General features: G+C 34.0%; 1 protein-coding gene across 1 annotated transcript; it reads left to right on the top strand.

Annotated features, from left to right (window-relative positions):
- The first annotated feature begins 1,226 nt into the window (after positions 1-1,226).
- Positions 1,227-24,558, top strand: LOC128556335 (uncharacterized). The gene is made up of 2 exons (XM_053541068.1): positions 1,227-1,587; positions 20,473-24,558. Exons 1-2 carry the CDS (start codon positions 1,546-1,548, stop codon positions 21,682-21,684), a joined length of 1,254 nt encoding a protein of 417 aa, XP_053397043.1. The 5' UTR covers positions 1,227-1,545; the 3' UTR covers positions 21,685-24,558.
- The last annotated feature ends 1,240 nt before the right edge of the window (positions 24,559-25,798 follow it).

A 25,798-nucleotide genomic window follows, 5' to 3' on the forward strand; every position in this document is an offset into this window, starting at 1 on the left:
GAGTGAACTGCTTGTTAAGGTTCATGTGTAGTGCCTTTTCTATATTTATACTAGTCTGTTGCAGCTAAGCAAGGCTTAATTTTGAATACAAGTACCTAGATCTACTTAATAATTTTGCAAAATGGTTGTACAGTAATGCTATGTTACATGTCTGCCTAGTGATGATTTTATAAAATATATTCTCTGTATCAGTGGTCCAGAAATGCTAGGTTACATGTTTGCCTGTTGATAATTTTATACACGAAAATATATTCTCTCTGTTCCAGTGGTCCAGTAATGCTTTGTAACATGTCTGCCTAGTGATGATTTTATACATAAAAATATATTCTCTCTGTATCAGTGGTCCTGTAATGCTTGGTTACATGTCTGCCTAGTGATGATTTTATATATAAAAATATATTCTATCTGTACCAGTGGTCCTGTAATGCGTATAATGTAACATGTCTGCCTATTGATGATTTTTTATATAAAGATATATTCTCTCAGTACCAGTGGTCTAGTGATGCTATATGACATGTCTGCCTACTGATGATTTTATATATAAAAGTATATTCTCTCGGTATCAGTAGTCCAGTAATACTATGTTACATGTCTGCCTACTGATGATTTTATATATAAAAATATATTCTTAGTTTCTGTATCAGTGGACCAGTAATGCTATACATGTCTGCCTACTGATGATTTATACATAAAAATAGATTCCCTCTCTGTTATTGGTTCATTAATGCTATTTCATGTCTGCCTATTGATGATTTTATATATGAAAACATTTTCCCTCAGTAATGCTATTATGCCTATTTATGATTTTAATTTATATATGAAAATATATTCCCTCTCTGTAATTGGTCCTATTTCATGTCCGCATTATAATGGCTTTATATTGTATAAATACTGCATTCCTGATAAACATGAAAAATGTTCATTTCAAGATATATGAATGGCGACCGAGGCGGGAGCCGAGATCTTCATTCATATTTCTTAGGGGTTAGTCTTAACTACAGAAATGTTCGAAATTGTTGGGAATTTGATGTAAGACTTTTATAAAGCAATTTGTTGATTCAGCCGAGATGTTCAAAAATTGATAAACTCCTAGTTAAGTATTTTTATGCGCATATTTAACTACTGCGCCAAATCAAAACCGAGAGTGGTCATATTCTAATAGCAATGATAATCGTTTTTTATTTCTGAACAAATCATATAAGTTTGAGCGGTAACATAATTTACTATCCAATATTCGAGCATAAACCAAAATAAAAAAACAACAGACTTTGAGTCTTGTCTTGTTACCTTTAAAGAAGTCTGGCATTACAATTAAGCCGTGTAACTTCCGTACCAGTTTGATCAACTTTAGTGTGTGTGTTTCTTAGCATTTAGTATGAAAAAACACTGTGTGCTTTTTACCGTTTACTATTTTAATACAGTATTGATTTCGCACATTTATAAGTTGGACATTATTGCAACAGAAAGTCGGATATTGTGGTCTTTATCTTATATTCAACGGAGTAAAATCGAGTGACTGAATTTTAAAAATAGTTATGAGCACCAATGGCTTTATGTGATATGTCGGAACTAAAACGGATCCTTTTGGTTTGTATTTCTTTGTTGCATTAGATTTTATTAAGTTTCAGAAACTAATTATCGCTCTTTCCAATCTTGATTTACCTGATATTCTTATTGATATCTACTTTAAAAGACTTCAAAGCTAAACCATAACACACATGGATGTAAACCCAGAGCTTAACCAAGCACAAATCAAGATAAAGTGATACAAATTCCTTCATTATGTCGATCTTTTAATTACATGCTTTAAAGTACAACAGTCTACAATATAAGAATTTACAATGTTTAAATGTTTCGAAATAGAAAATTTGGAAACTTCTCAATCCGCTCGACAAAAATTATAATTTTGCGGGCTCGGTGTCAATTATTTTTCTTAATTCAAATATATATACCCTGGTAGTACATACACATAATATATATATTGCAAAATTAATAATTTCATCATCATATAACAGATTCATGTCCATACTTGTACAATATAAAATGAATGTTTCTAAAGAGTTTTCTATGAAAAAGCTGATTGACCTGATATCTAATTGATTGATTACATGAAGTTAAGTAAATTACATGAGTGCGTAATGTTCATGTAATTGTTACGTGTTTTTCCACTGGGGAAATCTATACCCATACAATCAATATTTTATGGAAAACCTACTTTTTAATGTAACACTGTCAACAGCTTTTGTATGTTTCAATTATTTTCAGAAGAAAAATAAAGAACAACATTTATAGTATTTGTTTTATGGAAACATTAAGATCAATGTCAACTTGGTACAATATGTAGTTTATATATTATAAACGGATAGAATATGGCAAAACTACATGTGTTCATGAATTCAGCTGAACACATGCCTTTATATTTGTTTAAACTGTATTTATATTCATGGGTTTCGAAGGTATGAAGACAGTAATACGAAATAAGATATTATAACAGTTCGAAACCCAGCCCTTTTAGTTAATATTGAACTGTTTTGATTAGAGTCTACTTGAAAACTTAATAAGCAAACTGCGAATTCTTCGAATTGCATACTTGATAAAACTCTTACCATATACTATCAGATTCTTGAACGCTGTAAATATTCACTTTGTATTGACATTTTTATAATTCCAACATCAAATGTGTAATAACGTATATTTTAAATTACATTAAATTATATGGCATTACTGATAGGGAGACTTGAATTCTATTAAATTTCAGACCACAAATGAGTTCCAAGGATTAATTATCTTCTTTTTGACCTGACTATCTCCTTCACGACAGAGCTGTCTCTCATAATAAAAGGTGAATACTGTAACAGCAACATGAAATTTAGAATGAACATTCCCGAAATCTATACACACCATGCAAACTAATTCACTTCAAGAACATGGTAGTGTGAATGCAAATTTTATGTGCAGTTTGTATAACATTTACTAACATGCAAGGACCTGTAGACGTTATTAAATTTAAGCAGAAAGAACAAAGAACCTTCAAGTTCCTGTATCTCCTGAAATTTCATTAAACAGTAAATGTATTCAGGTCGTTTACCACTATTGTCTTTGTCTTGAAACCAGAAACTATCGCAATATTAATCTAAAACATAACCTTATCAATAAACCAATTACAGTACAATTGCGATCTTACGAAAAGGCAAGGGACCGGCTGTTTTTCGTAATATCGCATTTTCGTTTAAGCGCAGCATAGGAAATTTCGCTATACAGCACCTTAATACCCGTGATATTTAAACATTTGATAATCGTATTGGAGTACATGTATGCCAACTATATATGTACATCTGGGTTTACTACAAATCTTATTCGAATCTGAACTTAGATGGTATCTGGAATGTAAAAAGAGTTGGGTTTTTTTCTCACTTTTTATTCACTATACATAAAAAACTTACATGGTACATTGTTGCACGATAACAAAAATCGCATTTGCTTAATCCGATTCAGCTACCCTTCACTGAATTGTTCGGAATAATAAAACGACAATTACAGACGGTCAAGACTTAAATATTTCTATCTTCTTTACGCAATGATTATTTGAGAGGTATATATATCGAAGCAAGTGTGACTGATATGCAATCAGATCTAATAGTTATAGGAGAAAAAAATAACCACTAACTGTCAAAACTAACCAATTTATTTGTTAAAACAAATACAATTTGCCGCAATTTGTGTTAACTATTTTTATTCGCGTGACGTCACAATGGCGTCTCTCTATCCGGCTCGCGCGATTTGTAGTTATATGTGAAATGGATTAGAAACTTAAGAGTTTCAGTAAGTCCAGTAGGCGCCGCAAGTCTAGGTTGCGCAGCGGGTTCAATAAGAAGAACAGATAAAGTAGGCGCAGCAAGTCCAGGTTGCGCAGCGAGTCCAATAAGAAGAACAGATCAAATAGGCGCGGCAAGTTCAGGTTGCGCAGCAAGTCCAATAAGAAGAGCAGATCCAATAGGCGCGGCAAGTTCCAGGTTGCACAGCGAGTCCAATAAGAAGAGTAAGTCCAGGTTGCACAGCAAGTCCAGTAAGAGAAGCCAGTCCAGTAACCGCAGCAAGTCCAGGTTGTGCAGCAAGTCAAGGTTGCGCAACAAGTCCAGTAAGAGGAGTAAGTCCTGTTAGCGGAACAAGTCGAGGTTGCAGCCAGTTTAAGTTCAGGAGCAAGTGCAGAAAAGGCAGCATGACCTAGTTGCTCAGCAAGTCCAAGTTGTGCAACAATTCCAGTAAGAGGAGCAAGTCCAGGTTGCGCAGCAAGTCCAGTAAGTGCAGTAAGTCCAAGTTGCACAGCAAGTCAAAGTTGTGCAGCAAGTCCAATAAGAAGAGCAAGTCTAGTAAGCGCAGCAAGTCAAAGTAGCGCAGCAAGTCCAAGTTACACAGCAAATCTTTGGAGTGCAGCAAGTCCAGGTTGGGAAGTATCTCTAGTGAGGGCAGCAACTATTATAAGTGCAGCAAGTCGAGTTACCACAGAAGATCCAGGAACCAATTATTACAGAAGTACTTTGCTTTGAGGATACCTAATATATTGTCACCTATTATAGTAAACCCACAAATCTTGACATAACTTGTATCATAGTGTACAGGGTATGTGTTTCGAATTTACGTTTTTATTACTGTTTACGTCCAGCTAATTGATAGCGACACTTTCCACTCTAAAGGGTTTTTCACGCCGTTATGTAAAGTGTGAAAACTTAGACGATAGAAGTATTCGTAAAATCGCAACTAAAACAAGCGGAAAATAGGCTTTAAGGGCATAACAATACATTCGTAAGAGTGCATTTTTCGTAAAATTGCATTGTCGTAAAACCGCGACTGTGTAACTTAGAGAGAAGGAAGGAAGGAAAGCAATACTACCCCTTATCATAGTATATCGGTATTTCGTTTAATGGCGATTCGCGAATGCACTGTAAATCATTATCAAATATTATAAGAGGTGCGTTTTCCTTCGCCAGTTGTAAAGTTGACCTATTTAAAGACCTAACTGGCACCCATAGGACATTTTCTGCAGTCTCACCTTTGAACCTTACGGTAGCTGTCACCCATAGCATCATCTGTAAGAATTATGTCACTTATATTTACATTAACAACTAACCTATAAGGTTGTTTCTTGCTTCCTTGTTGATTTTCTGACTGGGACTGTGGGTAATGTGATTAGTTCGGTATTCAGCTGACCTTTATTTTGCAAATTAAAACCCTTCTTGTCCATGTTTTCATAGGTTGCAACTTTTGAAAGAAATGAAAAAATATGGGATTAAGCTGTTAAACAGGAGTCTTCTGTAACTGCTGATTTTCGATGTATCGTAAATTGACAAGATGTGGGTTGGGCATTCGATACATATTGTCCTTAGTAACGATTTTGAAATTTCTAACCAGTTCCTTTTGTTTGTGATTCAAGGGAAACATAATTTCATGGCGTTCATTTTTTTTTTTTTTTTGGATGTGGTTTACTTCTGTTCTGATGATGTCAAGTTTTAAACTTGCTTCTGAACATATGTTTTAGCGATAGGAAATAAGCGCTTCCGCATAATCGGTATGTGTCGCACACTAAACTGTTTATGTATGCACCGCTTAGCAAGATCGATGTGTTCCGGCATAGAAACACAGTTCGACAGGTAAGTTTTATTTCTCAAAATATTCTATCAAGACGTTAAGTACTATTTGTCAACGTATTAACACGTGTTCTGTCCAAACTTATGATATTAAAGATTCAATTAAACTAGGATTTTTTTGGCGAAGCCATTTTAAATCATTGCTTTTAAAGGAGTGTATTTCTGTTAATATTCCATATTCATAACTTGTAATAACACGAGTCTTCAAAATGTACATATTTAAGTGGGTTTCATTAGTGACCCATTGGTGCATGGATGCTAAATATACTGTTGATGGCAGTTGATACATGGGAATTGTCAAGTTATGTATGGTTTGTTTGAGGTTAGCAAAAGAATTAAAATGTTAATTTGACAGACGACAACAGCAACAACTTGTTATTGCTTGTTTCAACAATATCTAGAAAATAGAATCATAGAATCAGATTGATTTTTGTTCAATAAATTCAACTTATGCATATTATTGTCCCCTAAATAGGTGATTTTGACGTTATGTTTTAATTGAAATCTGGTTTATGGTACTAGACGAGGGTACTACAGTTTTCCCTAACTATACTTTCGGATAAATTTTATTTCGGATGTAATATTTGAGTACTGCAGCATTAAATGTACTTCCTATGTTTAAGGAAATGATTCATAAATTTGTTTATAAGTTATACATTCAAATAATTTATGTGTCATCAAATAAAAATAGAACTGTATTTGGTACGATATACATGGCTCGGCAGCCCTAAAAAGTGAAATACGGCCAGGCAAAAAATCAAACTAAGTCGCATATCGGGCAGTGAAATATATGAAAGACCCCAAGACATACTTCTCAGAAAATCATGCACTAGTGGTTTTGTTGCTATACTGCATTGCAGAAACACAAAGATTGGTTCTGACTAGAAACAATATAGTCGAAGTTGCCCTATAAGAAAGTGCTGCACAAAGTTAATGTCAAGCCTTGATACAAAATTGAGTATTTCATGTGTTAACTTTTATTTCTATTGTATTTAATATATTTCCGAAATTGTGTGTTGGCACCTCGAAGGACTGAAAGTAGTCTTCTTGTATCGGATGAATACTCTTCCGCTGGATAAATACGTAAGAAAATATCATAATGTTTAAAGCAAATGATTTATGCAATTAAAGGAACTTTTAAATTTATACTAATTTATATTAATTCATACTAATTTATAGCATTTAAAAATGACTGTCTCCTTTTTAAAACGAAATCTTATTTATATTCTTATAAATTTTGAGACTGATTGTTACTGTTAACTAAAAAAATAACATAAGAGATTATTTTTAATATTTGACATGTGCGTTTGATCTCCTTTCAAACTGTTTTTTTTTTTTTTGTTGCTAACTTGAATATGGACATTTTCTTACAGAGCTGAATAAACTCAAGGACAGGTAATTTTAGATTCAGGTAAAGAATCTTGAACAGCTGAGGGTGTTGTATACACAACCTAGATAGTGGACAACTGATGTTGTGGTGTGCAGGGCTGGTGTGATGGTTTGAAGTAGCAAAGGTATAACGCTTATACTTCATTTTAGTTTGGCTGTACAAAGAGCCTTTATTCTCATCCTAAAGTCAACAACTCTTAAATCAAATGAAAATTACTCTTGAGTTCAGGGCAAGTCACCCAAGTCATTTGACTAAGTCATAATACTTATTCGAAAATTAAATAAAACACGACACAGGGATAAGCAATGACTTTAAACTGAAACAACAGTGTTAGAAATTTGTATCTGATGTCTCTCATCTGATTAAAACAAGGAAGAATATCCAACAGGGAAAGCCACGTTTCAAAAACGCAGCCTCCTCAAAGGCACACACGAACAACACTCGCACACACACACAAGGACAAAACAAACAAATACAGGAACACAGTGGGGCACCGCCTTGGAACGGTCAGTGGCAAAACCACCACTGGGGAGCTTTAACTGGTTTATAGTGCACCTTATCTCACTCTTCACCCCCCCCCCCCCCCCCCCCCACCCACCCCACACACACACCAAACATGTTACAAAGTCACAAAAGAGTGTAAATAATAGTTATCCACGCCAGGTGAAACCATAACATACGTAATGACAACACAAAGCATGTAATGTAAAGCACAAACATGCTCTTGTATATATATGCTATGTATATATAAATGCAATCATGAAGAACCTAAAACGCATGTACTCAATGCTTTTGCAGAAGACAGAGCAACAAAGGAAACACCCTTAAGGGTCCGACAAAACAGGCCAAAAGACGGAAATCATCAATGCTCAGTCCTGGTGGGATTTAAGAACTACTGATCATGAAGTCCTGATAAGACTGATAACAAGTGGGCTCTCAAGGCTCTATACAGCTCACCTAAAGAAAGTAGGTCCGAAGGTCTCATTCATGGTCATGGAAGTCAGTATTAAGATCGGAATGAAAAACTGTACCTTTCATCTAAATTTCAAGGTTGTATCTTAAAAAATGTAGGTCAGTAGGTCACACTCCATATGACCCAGCTTCTAACTGGACCTAAAGAACATCAAGGTTAACAACAAAGTTTCATGAAGATACAGTCATTAAATTGACCTCTAGAGCGTTAACAAGCTTTTCCTTTGATTTGACCTGGTGTCCTAGCTTTTGTCCCTACTTAACCCAGATTTGACATTGACCTGAAAATTATCAAGGTTAACATTCCGACAAAGTGTCATTAAATCTGTTGTTTTACTGCCTTGATTGTACAAGTACATATTAAGCAATGTTGCACTTTTCTACCATGTAATAATACATACCCTTTGTTTAGACAATTGCAGTATCCTATTTTATTTTACAAAAAAAGTTAAAGCATTATAGAAATTAAGAAACAAACAAATATATTTCAATTGCATTTGTAAGAAATGTAACCAATATTGATGCGTATGCCGGATAATATGTACTTGTAGTATGTTTTATCTATAATTCATAACATACATCATTAATTGCCCTGCCTTCTGAGTTCTTTGTATGACAGAATAATTATGCTGAATTCTTTATATACACACTATATTCACACCAGCATTTGTAAAAGTTGTGGCGCTTTCACACTAGCGATGGCGTTTAACAGTAGTGGTGGCGCTGTGGCGGATGGTTAGCGTTAGAACGTCTGACTACAAGAAAGTAGATTTATTCTTGAGAAATAAGGTATGATTACAGGGATTGTCATTTACCTTTTTGAAATTAATGTCTTAAAGTTGTTTTAGAATTAAGCGAAGCATGTGTGTGAATAGCGACTGAACGACTAATTTTTTCAATCACTTTATAAAACTTTTATATATTCAAATATCATGCAGTCACTGTATATCCTTTGCAGATGGGAGTCTCAAGCGATAAGAGAAAAGTAGACCTCTCTTAACAAGATAAAAGAAGAACAATACCCTGCCAAACTTTTTTCTCCGAGGGATTAAATCAAGTGAACACAGTCACACCACTGAACGCAAGTTCTACAACAAGAACAAAAACTTCTCCAAAATTAAGTCACTCAAAAATGGCTTCATTTGTTCGCCGATAAAAGGGGTAAAAAACTGAAATCACATTCCAAATAAAATAAATTTTTTGATAAGTCAGTCACTTTCAAATCAAGAAACAGATATGAGACGATTCCAACCATGACAATGAATATGGAGTGGTACTTGAAAATACTCGGGAAATGGAGGAATGCCACACCTAATTGTATTAATATGCACCTAATTGCATGAACATGGTGCACGTGTCATTAATTAGAAAGATAAGTCAATTGATTCTTTTCTCTTTAATAGATGTTCTGGAAATATTTGAAATAGAAAAAATAGTATAAAAATTGAGTTCCTCTCATTTCAGACTATGTTGTTTCAAGAAGTATTTAATGATTTAATGCTGATAGATATGTATCACGAGAAATTTCCAGTGAAGGAAAATGGCCATGGGAAATATTTTATGGTGGACACTTTCATTTAGGAAATGTTTAGCAATAAACAGTTGTCTTTTCTGTGTGTTTATTATATTCTATTGATTGGAGATGTTTTGGTTGTTCGAGAAATAAAGCTGTTCAATTTGTTTAGATATTAAACAAGGTAGATGTTTACGTTGGTGGCCACAAGCATTCTATAGTCACAGCGCCACCGCTTCTGTTTAGGTCAGATACTGCTATTAATTTTTCCATAGGCTTACATTGTAAGAAATGACTCTGTAGGACCCCCTCAAAACTTTTGTTGACACATGAGGTGCCATTTACCCTGTCAAATAGCCTTCCAGACACAAAATATAACATTTTTACATGGGGATGCGGGATCCATTTTTTTTCTATTTCCATTCAAAGACAAAGACAACCACCCTCAACTGTGCATGGAATTTAGTGGTGAATTCCAACTAGTTCTTATTTCACTAAATTGCTAATTTCAAAGTTAAATATATATAAAAATGCATAGAAAACATTACATTCCCAAATTATATGGATATTTTCATGATTCAAAGCAACACATTTTTAACCAATCAGCTGTAGTCTCATTGAATGCTACGGGTTTCCCTGCACATTTTTCAACCAACATTTGACCTTTTGCTCCATCACTGATGCAATAGCGCCACCAAAAATACTAGCATTTTTTTTTTAAGGGAGATTTCGATACTGCTAATGATTTTCTTTGTAGATATCGCACATATTTAGACCATTGCATGCATGATAATATTCTCATAGTGTGTCTATGCATCAAATTACAGATCGAATACAAACATGTATCAAAAAGTACAATTTCGCGAATCAGGAGACAAGCTCTTTACCATAGATTTTAAAATATTTTATTGAAATTACAGTTATCCTGTGGTAAAAGTGTTCTTACATTGAACTTCATTCTCCGATATTTAAGATAAATTTCCTCAGTAGAAATATAGGACAGAATGTAAATATTTACAATTTGAAACTGGTGATGGCTGCGCCACGGAAATGTCGACAGCTATTTTTTACCAGAATTTTTTGGTGGTGGCTCTAGGGTTTAGTAGCCGTGCCAAAACACAATCCGCAGGAGTCTATTTACCTCACTGGAAATTTTATGTCTTAGAAATGCATATTTATGTTGTGCGAATTTACATTGATCTGGTGACAATTTCAAAGCTGCATATAAGAGTCTTGAAAATATTTCCTTGATGTTTTTCAAATGTTAATCAAATGTTGCATATATTATTTCAACGTCGTCCAGGTAACAAAGCGTAGTTTTATACTGTAATCCATATTATGCTTTGTCCATTTGTTGTTGGAAACTGCTTGGACTGGTTTCATACGCTGAGGTGTGCGCAGAAATTTACCCAAAACATGACTTTAAATGCAGTGTATTTGGAAGAATCTGAACAATTTTCATTTTAAAAATCCTGATCTGAGATCAATATTTATAACAGATATTTTTGTGTTATATTCGTAATCGATTCAGTTAATTCCTTTACATCCAGAATGGAATAAAAGGAAAACTGTGTTTGCGTTTCAGCTATATTGAATACGGACAGAAACAATACATTGACAAACTTACTTTCTTTGAAACATTTTCAACAGTTTTATTTCATTCGTTTCGTTTTGACACTTAAACAACGGGACTGGTCATTGTAACATCTTTCTTTTCAGATAATGGTGCTTTTTACTCAACAGTTCATCAAGCTGATCCCGTAACACTTCTTTTCTCTCAGAACTTTATACAGTCTTTGATGTTCTAATTTTTTTATCTGGTTTTAAATGAATATCATGTTTAACAAGTGAAGATAAGTCTAAGATAAATTTTCATCTGTCAAAAATGTAGTTGTGTTCAAAAAGGCAATATAAGAGCTACGTTTGCTGCTTCTTAGTTAAATTTTAAAATCAAAATGTTACAGAAATGAAAACATTCTGTCTGTTTCAGAAATTGAACTCACTATCCTGTATACGTACCTATTTTCACTGTGACCTAAACTGATATTCACATAATTACACTGTAGGTAAATATCGTAAACAGATTGCCGCTGACACACATACATGAATTCTATAATTTCCATCAATGTGCTGAAGAAAACCCTAGTAGTTTATTTCTGGGAATAACAATAGTCTTATCTGATAGATTTAATATTTTTGCAGGCACCTTGCGATTATGTGGAACAGTAACAGAACACCTAGCTACTAATATGTTTTACTAATTACATAAATTTCATTTGAACATATATCAATCAAACCTTCAGTGTTTCTCTTGGAAAATTACCATAAACAATAAACAATTGGGCGGAATACTTACATGCTCTTAAGCATATAATTTAGAACTACTCAGTGTCAATAAAACACCACTAAAATCTAAAACTATAGCATTTGATTTGATTAATGTTGTTTCTAATATTAATTGATGGAACGTGGCTTACAATACATGCACCTCGACTTCCTTTAGTGTTCCTTTCAAACAACATGTAATTGTTGAAATTCGTGCAATATATACAGTCTGGTTGTTCGCAAAAGTATTTTTATCATCGTCAATATTAGATATATTGTTTTTGGTCTTTGTTTGTAATGAATCAAATAAAGAAAGTGCCATAATGTTATCTGAACTACCAGTATCTATCAGTATCATCACTATAGCATATGAGAAACAAAGGTTTACCTTTTTATCCACCCCTTAAAGTAATGTAAAAATGGACATTTTTTTGGACTTTTAAAGCAACCCGTCTGCTATAATTTTACGCTACTGTTTCTTTTTGCCATGGGTCCTCTTTCCGATGTAAGCTCTCAGGGTATATTTGTGGTGCTTTTTAATTCGTGAAATATGCCATTATCTTTTAGTTTTCCTTTTGTAGATTACATCACAGTGATGTATAAAAAATGCATCAGGTTAAAGCGACTAACTCACAAATCGTTGTGTGAGATCTTAAAATATCCATTTTTTCTTATATCTCCCCTTATGTCGCATATTTGAAGTTGTAAATGTATTCTTCATCGAATTCTTTTGAAAATCGTTTTTTGTAATGAATTTAAAATGAAAGCATTCTCTTACATATAAGGGTTTCCCCGTTAATAAAAACGGGATTCCGTTCAGCGAGCACCTTTCAAACATTACCTGTTAGCAGAAAAAAATAGTTATGTAATGTGGCAAAATAAAAGCGTAATGCAGCAAAATGGGGCAAAATGGGCGTAACGTATAAAAGAGCTAAATTATGTGCGCAATGACATTTTTTGTTGCTTATAAAACAATTTCTCATGAACTGTGATAATCATTATTTAAAGGTCCGCTACTAACATCTGAACGAGAATTATATGAAAACCAGTGTTTGTAGCTGAGACTTCCTATTTACTGAACATATGACCCACTGCATCGGATCTGACCAAGTAGTCATGAATATGTTCAAGAACCAACAAATAAACAAAAAGACTGCCAATTTCAAACCGAAAGTATGTTTTCCGACTGCTAACAAACACGTCGCGCATCTTCGGATTTTTTTTCGGAAGAATCCGAAACGAGACTATAATTTATATGCCCCATGTGGTTCTGTGACGATCTTTGTATGAAAAGAATTGGAACCACTGCCTTACCCTTGCATGATCATAAGAGGATCTTAACACCTGGTTTTGCAATAACTCTGTGATTCCAGCAGGTATACAAATTTTGATTCCATACCTCATGTTTTTATTTCGATGTAAATGATGTGGAACCAAATCCTGTTTGGCGCCGATTACCCTTTACTGTGTTTGTACGCCATAAAACCCAAATAAATAAATATAATTTATAAATAGATGCAACATGATTATATGTCAAAACGATAACGTGATTTTTACAAACTTAGCATAGGAAATTCACCATACTTGTAACTCACAAAAAAATCATTCTTATGATACAGGTAATATACAGCTATACCTTTAAATTATAGTAAAACACATTATCTAGGTAGCATTAAAAGCTATGTAATGATACCCTGTACAGTTATCTAAGCTTACCTACCGGCTTCTTTGTTCCGATGAGGTCTTTAAACACCCTATAGACCGCTTATGAGGTCTAGAAGATTTTCCAGACCTGTTCTATTTCTACTGTCTACACAAAAATCTTAAAGGTGCAAGATAAGGACAAATGAATAGACATAAATCTTAAAACAAGACTACTACAGTACATATTTTGAAATACACTGCTAAACATTACGATAGCCGTTCAATATTCCCTTGATATCAACGCATGTACAGAGAAACAAATGATGTTTCTGTATTTTCTTAGACTGACTATGTCTCCGTAAATATAGTATCAATTGTTTAAAAAAGTACGTTTTAAGTGAAAATATTCAGACCAGTTTTACATATCTTGAAAACTGATCTAAACATGACTTTACTGTAAAATTTTAACATTCAATTCTTAGCAGGTCTTGATATTTGTCTGAAAGTTAATACGGGCATACTCTTCCGTCAGAGTGGAGAATGCTACATGAACGGGACATTTTATTTTACAAAGAAAAATATTGACAATAATATAATTGCAAAAAATACAAACTACACAAATTTCCTCTAAGTTAATTCGTAGTCTGCTAATGGAAACTATGACGATTTTCTGTACAATTAACATGGAACATAAGTAACGAAGTTGTATTTTTGAAAATAACCCGGTTAAATTATCGTCGTTAATTCATATCGATCTAACAGTTGACATTTTTATGCCTTTAAATATTAATAGATATTTTGCACTGTACAAGGTTTCTGTGATTCTATTCTTGTGTTGACATACACAAGTACATGACAACTTCTTCACGTGAATCAGATGTGGAGAACAAAAACGACATTAATCTATATAATATTTATTCAAATCGTTGCCATGTCAATTAAAACATAAGCCTCGAACTACAAACCTTAATTAGTTGTACTCATTAGTTTCACTGTCAAGAAAACTGGAGATTTTTATATCTTCTCGTGTCCGCGCAGCTTTTAGCACATTTCGTTGTGTCTTCTTGACGTGTGCCAGATCAGGGTATATTATGATACGCATTTCTTGTGATAATGTAACGATCAATCTATATCAATACTTTTTTATACGGCAATGTATATTCAAGTGTCAAATTAAAGAGCTAAATAAACTAATTTTTTTTAATAATTGTGAAAAAAAAAAAAGAAAAAAAAAACAAACAAAAAAACATAAAGTACCTTTCGCGTCAAATTCTGACTAATTCACCCTTGTTATCCGGATAATACGAATGATGTGATAAATTCCAAAATGCTACAAACCTGAAGAAATGTCAAACTTGGTATGGACATTGTTTTTGTCAATATTTTTCATTACTCATTCGAATTGTTTAAAGTATTATAACTGATTCAACATGGTTTTAGAAGCTGTACCATTTGCACTAAGCAATTTAAATATAGGACATATTGTTGAGTATGGAGATCCCCAAACAATGTGTACATCTTGCTTTTGAGAATGAGTTTGGCAATTCAAAGCGTTGTCAAACTCATTTAATGGACTTTCGGTAACGAATATTATTTTGTATTATTCAGTTAATATATAAACTACGATATAAACATGTTCAAAGGTTTTTATTTTAGATCAAATAGCCCACATTGACAAATATATAAGCATATGTAGTAGTAGATGGATACTGACCCAAGTGTTCATAGAAATTTCGAAGATAAAGCCCGAAATGCTATGAGGATAATAGCCAATATTGTATTTTGAAATTTGGCATATACTGTTCTAAAGGTACCGATTGTTGTATATTGAAGAAGTATACTCATAAAATGTGGTAACGAATGGCTGTAGCATGCCCAAGGTAATGTTTTATACACATGGTTAGTACCAGATGTTCCTGAAACATTTTATCAAAAGGGTAAATGTCTACATCTTTGTAAAATTCTGTTTTAAAACTCAAGTCCGCTGTCAGAAGGTTCTAAAACTTACACGCCTGTATCTTTTCTCCCACATTTTAGTAAAAAAATTAAACAAGCCAGAACAGGAAAATTTAACACCTGAATCTAAATGTGTTGAGATTCCACAGTGGGAGGGGGTACACCCATATCTAGAAATTAAGTATGCTAGAGGTCTGTTAGCATTTTAAGAGTGTGAAAATAATGCCACTTTAACAGGTCAGTTTTGCTGGAGTGTATTGAATACTGCTGTGAATTAATAGAAGTACATTCCCTTCATCCCTGAACTGATAATAGTTTGATATTGTACTTAATAATTTAGTACACTTGTTAACTTTTCCATACAAAGTTGTCCCCCTACCAAAATTTCATCTGCAATACAAGACTCAAATGCATTTCTGTACTGAAATATAAAGAGTTGGTCCCAGTGTATAGGATAAGATCTACGTTCATTAACTTAATATTTGTTCACTTTCCCCTTCCCTCTTTTTCTGTAAGTTCAATACATTAAGTTGGTGTTGTGAACTGTAATTGAGATCAGTTTTTCTTTGCTTTTGTTCCTTGGGCTATTATAACCATGTTATTTTGACTGCTGTTCAAAATGTGTGGTTTATTTTGTGGTGTTGAAAATCCTAGGCATTTTAGAAGACAGTATTATACGTCTCGTAGATTTTGGTAGGTTGGAGATAACTTCCAGCCAAACTCCAAAAGCCATTTTTAAAGCAGCCAAAGATCTGATTGACTGCCAGGTACCCCCACCAGCACTGAAACAAGCGCCAATATATGGCCATATCTGTTCGGCATTCTTTATTGGGTCTTATTCAAAAGTCATCATTCGGACTATCTCTGTAATTGTAAGAATTACATTCACGGAAAGAGAGTGTTAAAGTTTCTTTCCGATAACATATGAGGCAAAAACTCTTAATCTACAATGGGTTTCATATGCTCTACTTAGGTTGATGTGCCTGTTACCAGTATAAAAAGAGCGGTTGGAGGACAGCAACGCTCGACTATTCAACAGCCTTGTTAACTGAATGAATACAAAAGTAAAAAAGGGGCATAATTTTGTTAAAATGGGAAAAAGGGTTATGGAATCTTCACAGTGCTTATCAGCTCATGACTTATACTCATGACTGAGTCTGTGAAGTTTTAATCCTTTCCCATTAGTGGATACTGAAATACTAGCTTACATACAAAAACTTAAAACCAAAAACTGCTAAGTTGAAAAAGGGGCATAATTAAAAAAATGCAAAATAGTGTTATGGGACCTGCACAGTGCATGTCAAATCATGATAAGTGTGTGAAGTTTCAATACATTCCCATTAGTGAGAATTGAGATACCAGCTTATATACAAAACCATAACCAAGAATTTCTAAGTCGAAAAAGAGACGTGATTTTGTAAAAAAGCAAAATAGAGTTATGGAACCTGTACAGTTTAGGTCAGTTTATCCTATTGAATAAGTGTGTGAAGTTTCAATCCATTCCCACAAGTGGTTACTGAGATACCAGCTTACATACAAAACCTTAATCAAATCGGGACGCCGACGCCGACGCATGGGTGAGTCCAATAGCTCTACTATTCTTTGAATAGTCGAGCTAAAAATCGTTAACAAGTTCATATTATCATGTTGTTACAAACTCATTCACAAAAACATGTCCACACACAAAAAACTGGTCAATGTGTAATGGTATGTAAATGAAAGAAGTTAATGACGGCTATTGTCCACTTTCAAAGACAACACATGTAGGGCATTATCCATGGTCATTTTCGGCTATTATCCATTTTTCACACAAAGATCAATATAAATGTTTTTGACATAAAAATGGCAAACGTAAACAACTTATTCTAAACTATGTCAGATAATGAAATGGTAGAGCTGTATATACAGTGAATTACAAGCGTAAAAAAACAATTCTAAATATTTTTTTTATGAATTTTCAAACTAAACTTACAGGTATTTTGTGAACTATTTAACATACTGTGTATTGTATTCACAAAAATAAAGTAAAATGGTTTGAGTTCCATGGAAACAAATCACTATTCATTCTTTTTGCAACATCTGGTGGTTAAAATCTCTTATCAAGCCACAGCAACTTACCGAAAAATCTGAAATTCTCAGAAGCGTTCATCTGTCATTTTGTATCATTTTGGAATTATCACATTTCGTATTATCCGGATAACAAGGGTGTAATTGGTTAGACACACATTGATTGTCTCAGAGAGAGACTATTTCCCAAATGTGCACGGATTTTTCATGCAATTCAAAATGTCATGTCCTAATTTCTGACAAATATATTTACAGGTTCGTAGCAAGTTGGGCATTTTGTTATATCAAAAGTATCAAATAAATTTTGACACATATTGTCTTGTTCTTTTTTCTAACTATTTGTGTTGAATATATCATACATACACGTTACAAACGTTCTTCAAATCCGAAACCAATCTGAACTATGTAAAATAAAGACGCATGTAGGTAAGTCAGTTATCATTCTCGGAACAGGTCTGCATTGTGTTTATAGACCTGTGAGGAGATTTGAAAACCTCACTCGCTACGCCCGCTCGGTTCATAAATCCCTCACAGGTCTATAAACACAGTGTTGACCTATTCCTCGAACAATAACTATTACGTAATGCCGGTCAGTAAGGCTTGTAGAGGCATAATGTATGTATGAAATTTATACCAGAGCTAAAATATAAGTGTCATGGTGTATTGCATAAAAAACATTATCTATCATGAATGATGACATTGGAGAAATATAATGTTTATCTATAGTAAACCACATTATATAGATAGCACTCATAGCGAAATGATGATGAAAGCCTAGTATATATAGGCTCAATTATGTTGTAAATACAGACTTTGTTAGTTGAAACTAATTTGTTTTCACTCGATTGTGATGAAAGCTTGAAGCTTATTGTAACCACACTCGAGTCCGCTTACTGAAAAAAGACCGTACTGGTGTTATATGAGATGTCATGGCCTCGAGTTGCGACTCCTTGAATGAGCAGCCGACGCCTAATCCACTTTACCACCGGTCCCTTTGGTAAGATGCAAGGACATTCAAACTGAATTTTATTAATAAACTCATTTATTCCTTGGACTGGCAGAGTTAGTGCTAAATTCAGCTTTTTCCGTATCAAGGTGCGTTGTGCATTGTTCGAAGATTCAAGTTTGATCTTTTCATAATCAGAAGCATCTCCAGGGATGGAGATGGTTTTATGATTATTTTTCACTTTAAGGTATCTTTAATAATGAAGTGTTTTCTCTCATTTCAACTCAAAAGCATTTTTTTTTCAAATAGAACTTTATAATGTGCGACAATTTTCATAGTAATCATTGTATTTTGAATTTCATCAGAGAATATGTGTAATGAGGCAATTGGTTGGCATTCTTTTCTGGATGATCCGCATGGAAATTTCTCTTGTTTTTCATCAACTCATAATCACAGATCACAGTATTTAATAATTTTCAAATATGAATAGCTTATGCATTCCAATAGAGCAAATACAAAGAAGCATGTAGGTAAGTAGTTATTATTCTCGAAATATGTCTGCATTGTGTTTATAAACCTGTGAAGAGATTTGAAAATTTCAACTTACAATGCACGGTTTTTAGCAAATGCAAAGCTACGTATATATATTAAGAATTAAGAATATGTTTTTTCTTCAAACTCAATGAATAGTAAAAAAGCACTTATATTAGTAATATTAACTCAGAAGAAATCAATTTAACACCTTTGTAAAGCTGAGTATTTTTTTACCAGTGACATTCTTGGATTAAAAATACCTTTCAGGTTGATCTGCGCGCCATACGATCCTTACTGAAATAGAAATTAAGAATTGGTCTTTTAAAGAGTTCAGTGTTATTTTAAGCAGACGCAAATTTTACGATAAAACGACACATGTGCCATTACACGGTAGCTGACTTAAGCAGATACGTGTGGTATACATGTTGCTATCCCCTATTTTGATAAATAAACAATCATGGATTGTGATATCATTTTGATTCAATCAAATATAACAACGATTTTATTAATAAAAGTTGGAATCGAGGTATCATTTGGAAATATAAAGTAAGTAAAGTGCATTAAACTCAACACCTATAATAAAATTGATATTGGTTAATAATTGGTGTCGAATGTTTTTCTATCATTTCCTAATATAATTATTACTGAAAAATAAAGAACTAATAATTTATATAAATATAAGAAAACACACGTCTTATTATAAGAAGAACATATATGTTCCCTTTATCAAATCGATGCAAACTTATTGATGAATGAAAGAAAGAAATTACATAAAGACGGCAGTAAGAGATATATTTTTAAAAAAATATATCTATGCCTGTTTCTAGGCTACAAATATATCATCTAGTGCTTTATAATATTTTTCCTTCCTTTATGAATATCAATATAATAAGACATAAGTACATTATGTCAACTTCCCCAATACATTAAACAGCATTACGCCTCATTACGCCAAGTGCAAATTTGGTTTCGCTGCCTACGCGATGTAAGTGTCGCTTCTCGTTCAATATTGTCATGTATAAAGCATACCAACGGTCTATAAATGTGACAGAGAAAAACTTCGAAAACTCGAATAATCCCGTAGTTCTGGAAACAAGAAACTTATCTAATTACCTCTTTCACACATGTTAATACCGTAATTGATTTGATAAATGTATGTAACTAGGCATGACATTTGATTGTAAATGCAGCTCAACACACACACACGTACGCACGCACGCACGCACGTACGCACGCACATAGAGATACTAGTACCCGATTAAACAAAACTCTTGAAAAAGATAAGAGCAGTAGGTTATAGATGGTAAGTCATTCCTTAGGCAAACTCTTTTGTACATCTAAATATTGTTTTTCATCCTAAACAAGCATATGGAATTTAGCAAGTTTAGGATTCATATTTAGTTTCAGAGGTTGAAATGAGATTTGCATCTTATGGACAATACTTTGTTATGCCAATTAAACCAATTAAGCTTTTTTTCAGGTATTGACAGGTTTGTCCCTGACCTTGGTACTTCTGCAATTTAAAAATCTTGTAACCGGAAAAAAAAATCACTTCATTAGAAGACAGCAAGATTCTGCCATACAATTTGAAGATCGTGTCTGGAACGAACATCTTGAACATGACAATGTTTATAAAGGTGGTCGTTTGTTGACAAAGGACACTCTAGAGAATATAAAAACTGTAAGTATAGAGCAGTGTCGTAGTCAGAGGTTTTTGGTATTCAAATGTGATTCCTCTATTATATGTGGAGGTTTGGCTGACCGTCAGAAAGGCATTGTGTCTTCTTTTCTACTGGCACTACTTACGAATAGGACTTTTGTCGTCGATATGACAATGCCGTGCGACCTAAACAACTTTCTCTTGCCAAATATTTACAATTGGTCTATGTGTAGAGAGGTTCTTAAGGCTGTTCCAAAGGAAAACGTCATTGAATTAAATTATGTTACTACAAAAAGAGAGAAATTCCTCCATCAAATTAGCAGTTTTAATTTTGACAGAAACTGGACAAAGAAAGTGATAGTTTTACGAATTAACGCCTATGCAATAGATTGGATTAGACAGCATAGACAAGCTAAAGCACGACTGAAATGGTTGATGGATATAACAGATGAAGAAGCAATACATTTAGTTCTACATACTCTGTTTAAACCAAACCAAAAACTATTGAAGGATGTCGTACAATTTTATGATAATCGTGTACTGGGAAGGCATTTAGTATGTAGCCATATTCGAATTGGGAAAAATCCAAGCATTCCAGCCGACTATAGACGTCCTCGGGGATCATCAAATGAAACTCTGATATTTCATTTTTTGGAAGCGTACGATGATGTCCAGAAATATGTCATTTACATTGCTTCCGATTCAGAAGATATAAAAAGTCATGCTGAAACCCGATTAAAATCTTACATTAATGTAAATCGAACAATTGTTCATGTGGACCGGCTTGGAAAGCTAAAACATTATACAAAAGAAGCTTGTGAGGGATTGTATACAGCACTTTTGGAACAATTAATTCTCACTTTGTGCGACACACTTATTTTAACACGTAGTTGCTTTGGGACCATGGCAGCGTATATAAGAGGCGTCTCTGACAATATATTTTTGTTTCTACCGAAAACGCAACAAATACTTAAAACAAATTTAACTAACATTCAATCCATTTTCAGATTTCGCTTTCTTAAAGGTTTCTAGGATATGAAAATCATAAGTACAAATTTAAGCAATGACAGTTAAAGAGTAGCTAAGAAATAGTAACTTGTCCCAGTTAATACCTGACGTTTAGGTTAAAAACATGGCATATTAAGGTATTTGTGCATGTTTGATGTACTGGGAGTCATACCGTAACATCATTCATCAGGAAAACGTAAAATAAGAACTGTGTGAAGTTGGCTAAACAAACAACATAAAAAAAAATTTGAATGTCGTTCAGTACACGAAATATGACATACGACATTGAAAAAAGTCGAATGTCGTGAAAAAACGACATTGGATATAGACATTCGAACTTTGACATGCAAAATTTGAATGTCATTCAGTGCACGACATACGACATTCGAAAAAAGTTAAATGTCGTGCAATAAACGACATTGGACATACGACATTCGAACTTTGACAAAAAATTGAATGTCGTTCAGTGCGCGACTTACGACATTCGAAAAAAATGAATGTCGTGCACTGAACGACATTCAAATTGTGCATGTCAAAGTTCGTATGTCGTTTGTCCAATGTCGCATTCAATTTTTTTCGAATGTCGTATGTCGTATGTCGCGCACTGAATGACATTCAAAGTTTTTGTTCAAAGTTCGAATGTCGTATGTCCAATGTCGTTTTTTTGCACGACATTCAACTTTTTTCGAATGTCGTATGTCGTATGTCGCGCACTGAACGACATTCAAAGTTTGCATGTCAACGTTCGAATGTCGTATGTCCAATGTCTTGCAATAAACGACATTCAACTTTTCTCGAATGTCGTATGTCGTATGTCGCTCACTGAACGACATTCAATTTTTTTATGTCAAAGTTCGAATGTGGTATGTCCAATGTCGTTTTTTGCACGACATTCAACTTTTTTCGAATGTCGTATATCGTATGTCGCGCACTGAACGACATTCAATTTTGCATGCCAAAGTTCGAATGTCGTATGTCCAATGTCGTTTTTTGCACGACATTCAACTTTTTTCGAATGTCGTATGTCGTATATCGCGCACTGAACGACATTCAAATTTTGCATGTCCAAGCTCGAATGTCGTATGTCCAATGTCAATTTTTTGAACGACATTCAACTTTTTTCGAATGTCGTATGTCCAATGTCGTGCTCTGAACGACATTCAAATTTTGCATATCAAAGTTCGAATGCCGTATGTCCAATGTCGTTGTTTTCACGACATTCAACATTTTTTGAAGTCGCACTGAACGACATTCAAATTTTGCATCTCAAAGTTCGAATGTCGTAAGTCCAATGTCGCATTCAACTTTTTCGAATGTCGTATGCCGTATGTCTTGCACTGAACGACATTCAAATTTTGCATGTCAAAGTTCGAATGTCGTATGTCCAATGTCATTTTTTGCACGACATTCAACTTTCTTCGAATGTGGTATGTCGTATTTTGAGCACTGAACGACATTCAAATTTTATTGTCACTGTTCGAATGTCGTATGTCCAATGTCGTCTATTGCACGACATTTAATTTCTTTCGAATGTCGTATGTCGCGCACTGAACTACATTTCAATTTTGCATGTCAAAGCTCGAATGTCGTATGTCCAATGTCGTTTTATGCACGACATTCAACTTTTTTCGAATGTCGTATGTCGTATGTCGCGCACTGAAAGACATTCAATTTTTGCATGTCAAAGTTCGAATGTCGTATGTCCAATGTCGTGCAGTAAATGACATTCAACATTTTTCGAATGTCGTATGTCGCGCACGGAACGAAATTCATTTTTAATCACAGTTCGAATGTCGTATGTCCAATGTCGTTTATTATATGACATTCAACTTTTTTCGAATGTCGTATGTCGCGCACTGAACGACATTCGATTTTTTTATGTCAAAGTTCGTATGTCGTATGTCCAATGTCGTGCAATAAACGAAAATCAACTTTTTTCGAATGTCTTATGTCGTATGTCGTGCACTGAAGGACACTCAAATTTTATGTCACAGTTCGAATGTCATGTGTCCATATCGTTTATTGCATGACATTCAAATTCTTTCAAATGTCGTACGTCGTATGTCGTGCACTGAACGGCATTCAATTTTTGCATGTCAGAATTCGAATGTGGTACGTCCAATGTCGTTAATTGCACGACATTCAACTTTTTTCGAATGTCGTATGTCGTATGTCGCGCACTGAACGACATTCATTTTTTTTGTCACAGTTCGAATGTCATTTGTCCGATGTCGTTTATTGCACGACATTCAACTTTTTCGAATGTCGTATGTCGTATGTCACGCACTGAACGACATTCAAATTTTGCATCTCAAAGTTCGAATGTCGTATGTCCAATGTCGCATTCAACTTTTGTTCGAATGTCGTATGTCGTATGTCGCGCGCTGAACGAGATTCAAATGTTGCATGTCAAAGTTCAAATGTCGTATGTACAATGTCGTTTTTTGCACGACATTCGACTTTTTTCGAATGTCTTATGTCGAGTACTGACCGACTTTCAAAAAAATGTTTGAATGTCGTATGTCGTTTGTTTAGCCAACTTCACGCAATTATAATATTTATGCTATTCTCTGTGCGTCAAATTGCAATGTACTGTGTGAGTTACACTAATCATATATCAATCAGACACCAACACTTCTAAGCATACATCCATCATACAGCAGTATATTAAATTCTGTTCTTACATGTTCACTGCATTTCGCTAAAAGTATGTCTCAAAACCATGATCCAAATTTCCTGAAATAGAATGTTTTGAGACTTTTCTTGAAGATTCCTATAGATTCTGTATTTTGTACATGTATTGAAAGTTTCAATGCAATGTTAAGTTTGTTTTAAGCTTATTTTAGATAGATTTCATCTGTCAGTTACAGAACTGTTGTTTGGTTGTTTTGTAAGGAAATACAGATCTACGATACACATTTTTTTTCTAGACTTGCCTTGTAGGCGCCGACGTAGCACCAAAAAATCACTATAGTGTTGGGCCTTTGATGCTGTTGTTGCTTTAAAGCAGCTGTTAGCAAATGATTCACACCTATAGAAGTGTTGCTCAGAATACTTGTGTTACTTGCTGTGGCATATTTCCTTTTTTTTTTTTTGCTGTTCATCAAAATAAGTAATTAGGGAAATCTAAACCCAATAATTGTTCAGTTATTGAGTGGAAACTATTTTCAAATAAATTCAAAGAACTTTGACTTACTGATCCCCAAAACAATACGGTTCTATCCATGACCAATCATCCTACTACGTTTAAGCATACTAGGCCATTGCATCGTTAATGAGCAGAAACGAGTGTGACGACGTCGCCGGACAAAGTGATCCCTATGTGTCTGCCACTCTACACAAGCGACAAAAATACTGTGCAAAATTGAACTGACGAGAAAAAATAAGTTGAAAATGATCCTGATTTGTAGCCTGTCGAGCGCTGGATTCGAACGGGTTAGAACTTTACAGGCATCCTAAAGGTATAATCTGATAGGCAGAGTGATTGCCGATTTATCGTAGGTAGTAAGGCTTATGGCTTCTGTATTCAAGCTATAGTGTAATTCTCATTGTATGCTTGAGTATGATAATTGAAACCACGTATTGCCGGACCTTATAGTCAGTATGCCAGATGTCAATTAGCTACCTAACCTAAAATTACAGTATGCACAAAATGTTTTTGCCTAATTAGGTTCTACAACATGTACATTCATAGAAACTGCATGATGCAATTTTGTTACCTTTGAGCATTTTTGAAATATTCAAGATGGCCACCAAAAATGAAAAAATTGACTTATCTCTAAATTATAGGAGATTTAGGCAGGATTATTAATGTATATATTCATTTTGTTGCTAGAGATATAACTAAATATACATAAATGTATATAATATAAAGAAGAAAATCATTTGAAAAATATCTAAAATGGCCGCCAAATCGGAAAATCCCTTTATTTTGCTTTAGACACTCTAAATGTGCAGGTTTTCCAACCGTGTATAGATACTTCTAATAATTAGAAATGTTGACAACACTTTAAACTTTTCTTCCGTAATTTTATAACAAAGAGGTGGATAAAATGGATGTTCCTATTCAAAAGCAATACAATTTGAACACAAAACATATATAAGAACATGGTATGATTTATGATCAGTTTGCTACTAA

The sequence above is a fragment of the Mercenaria mercenaria genome, chromosome 4, assembly GCF_021730395.1.
Source record: "Mercenaria mercenaria strain notata chromosome 4, MADL_Memer_1, whole genome shotgun sequence".
NCBI lineage: Eukaryota > Metazoa > Mollusca > Bivalvia > Venerida > Veneridae > Mercenaria > Mercenaria mercenaria.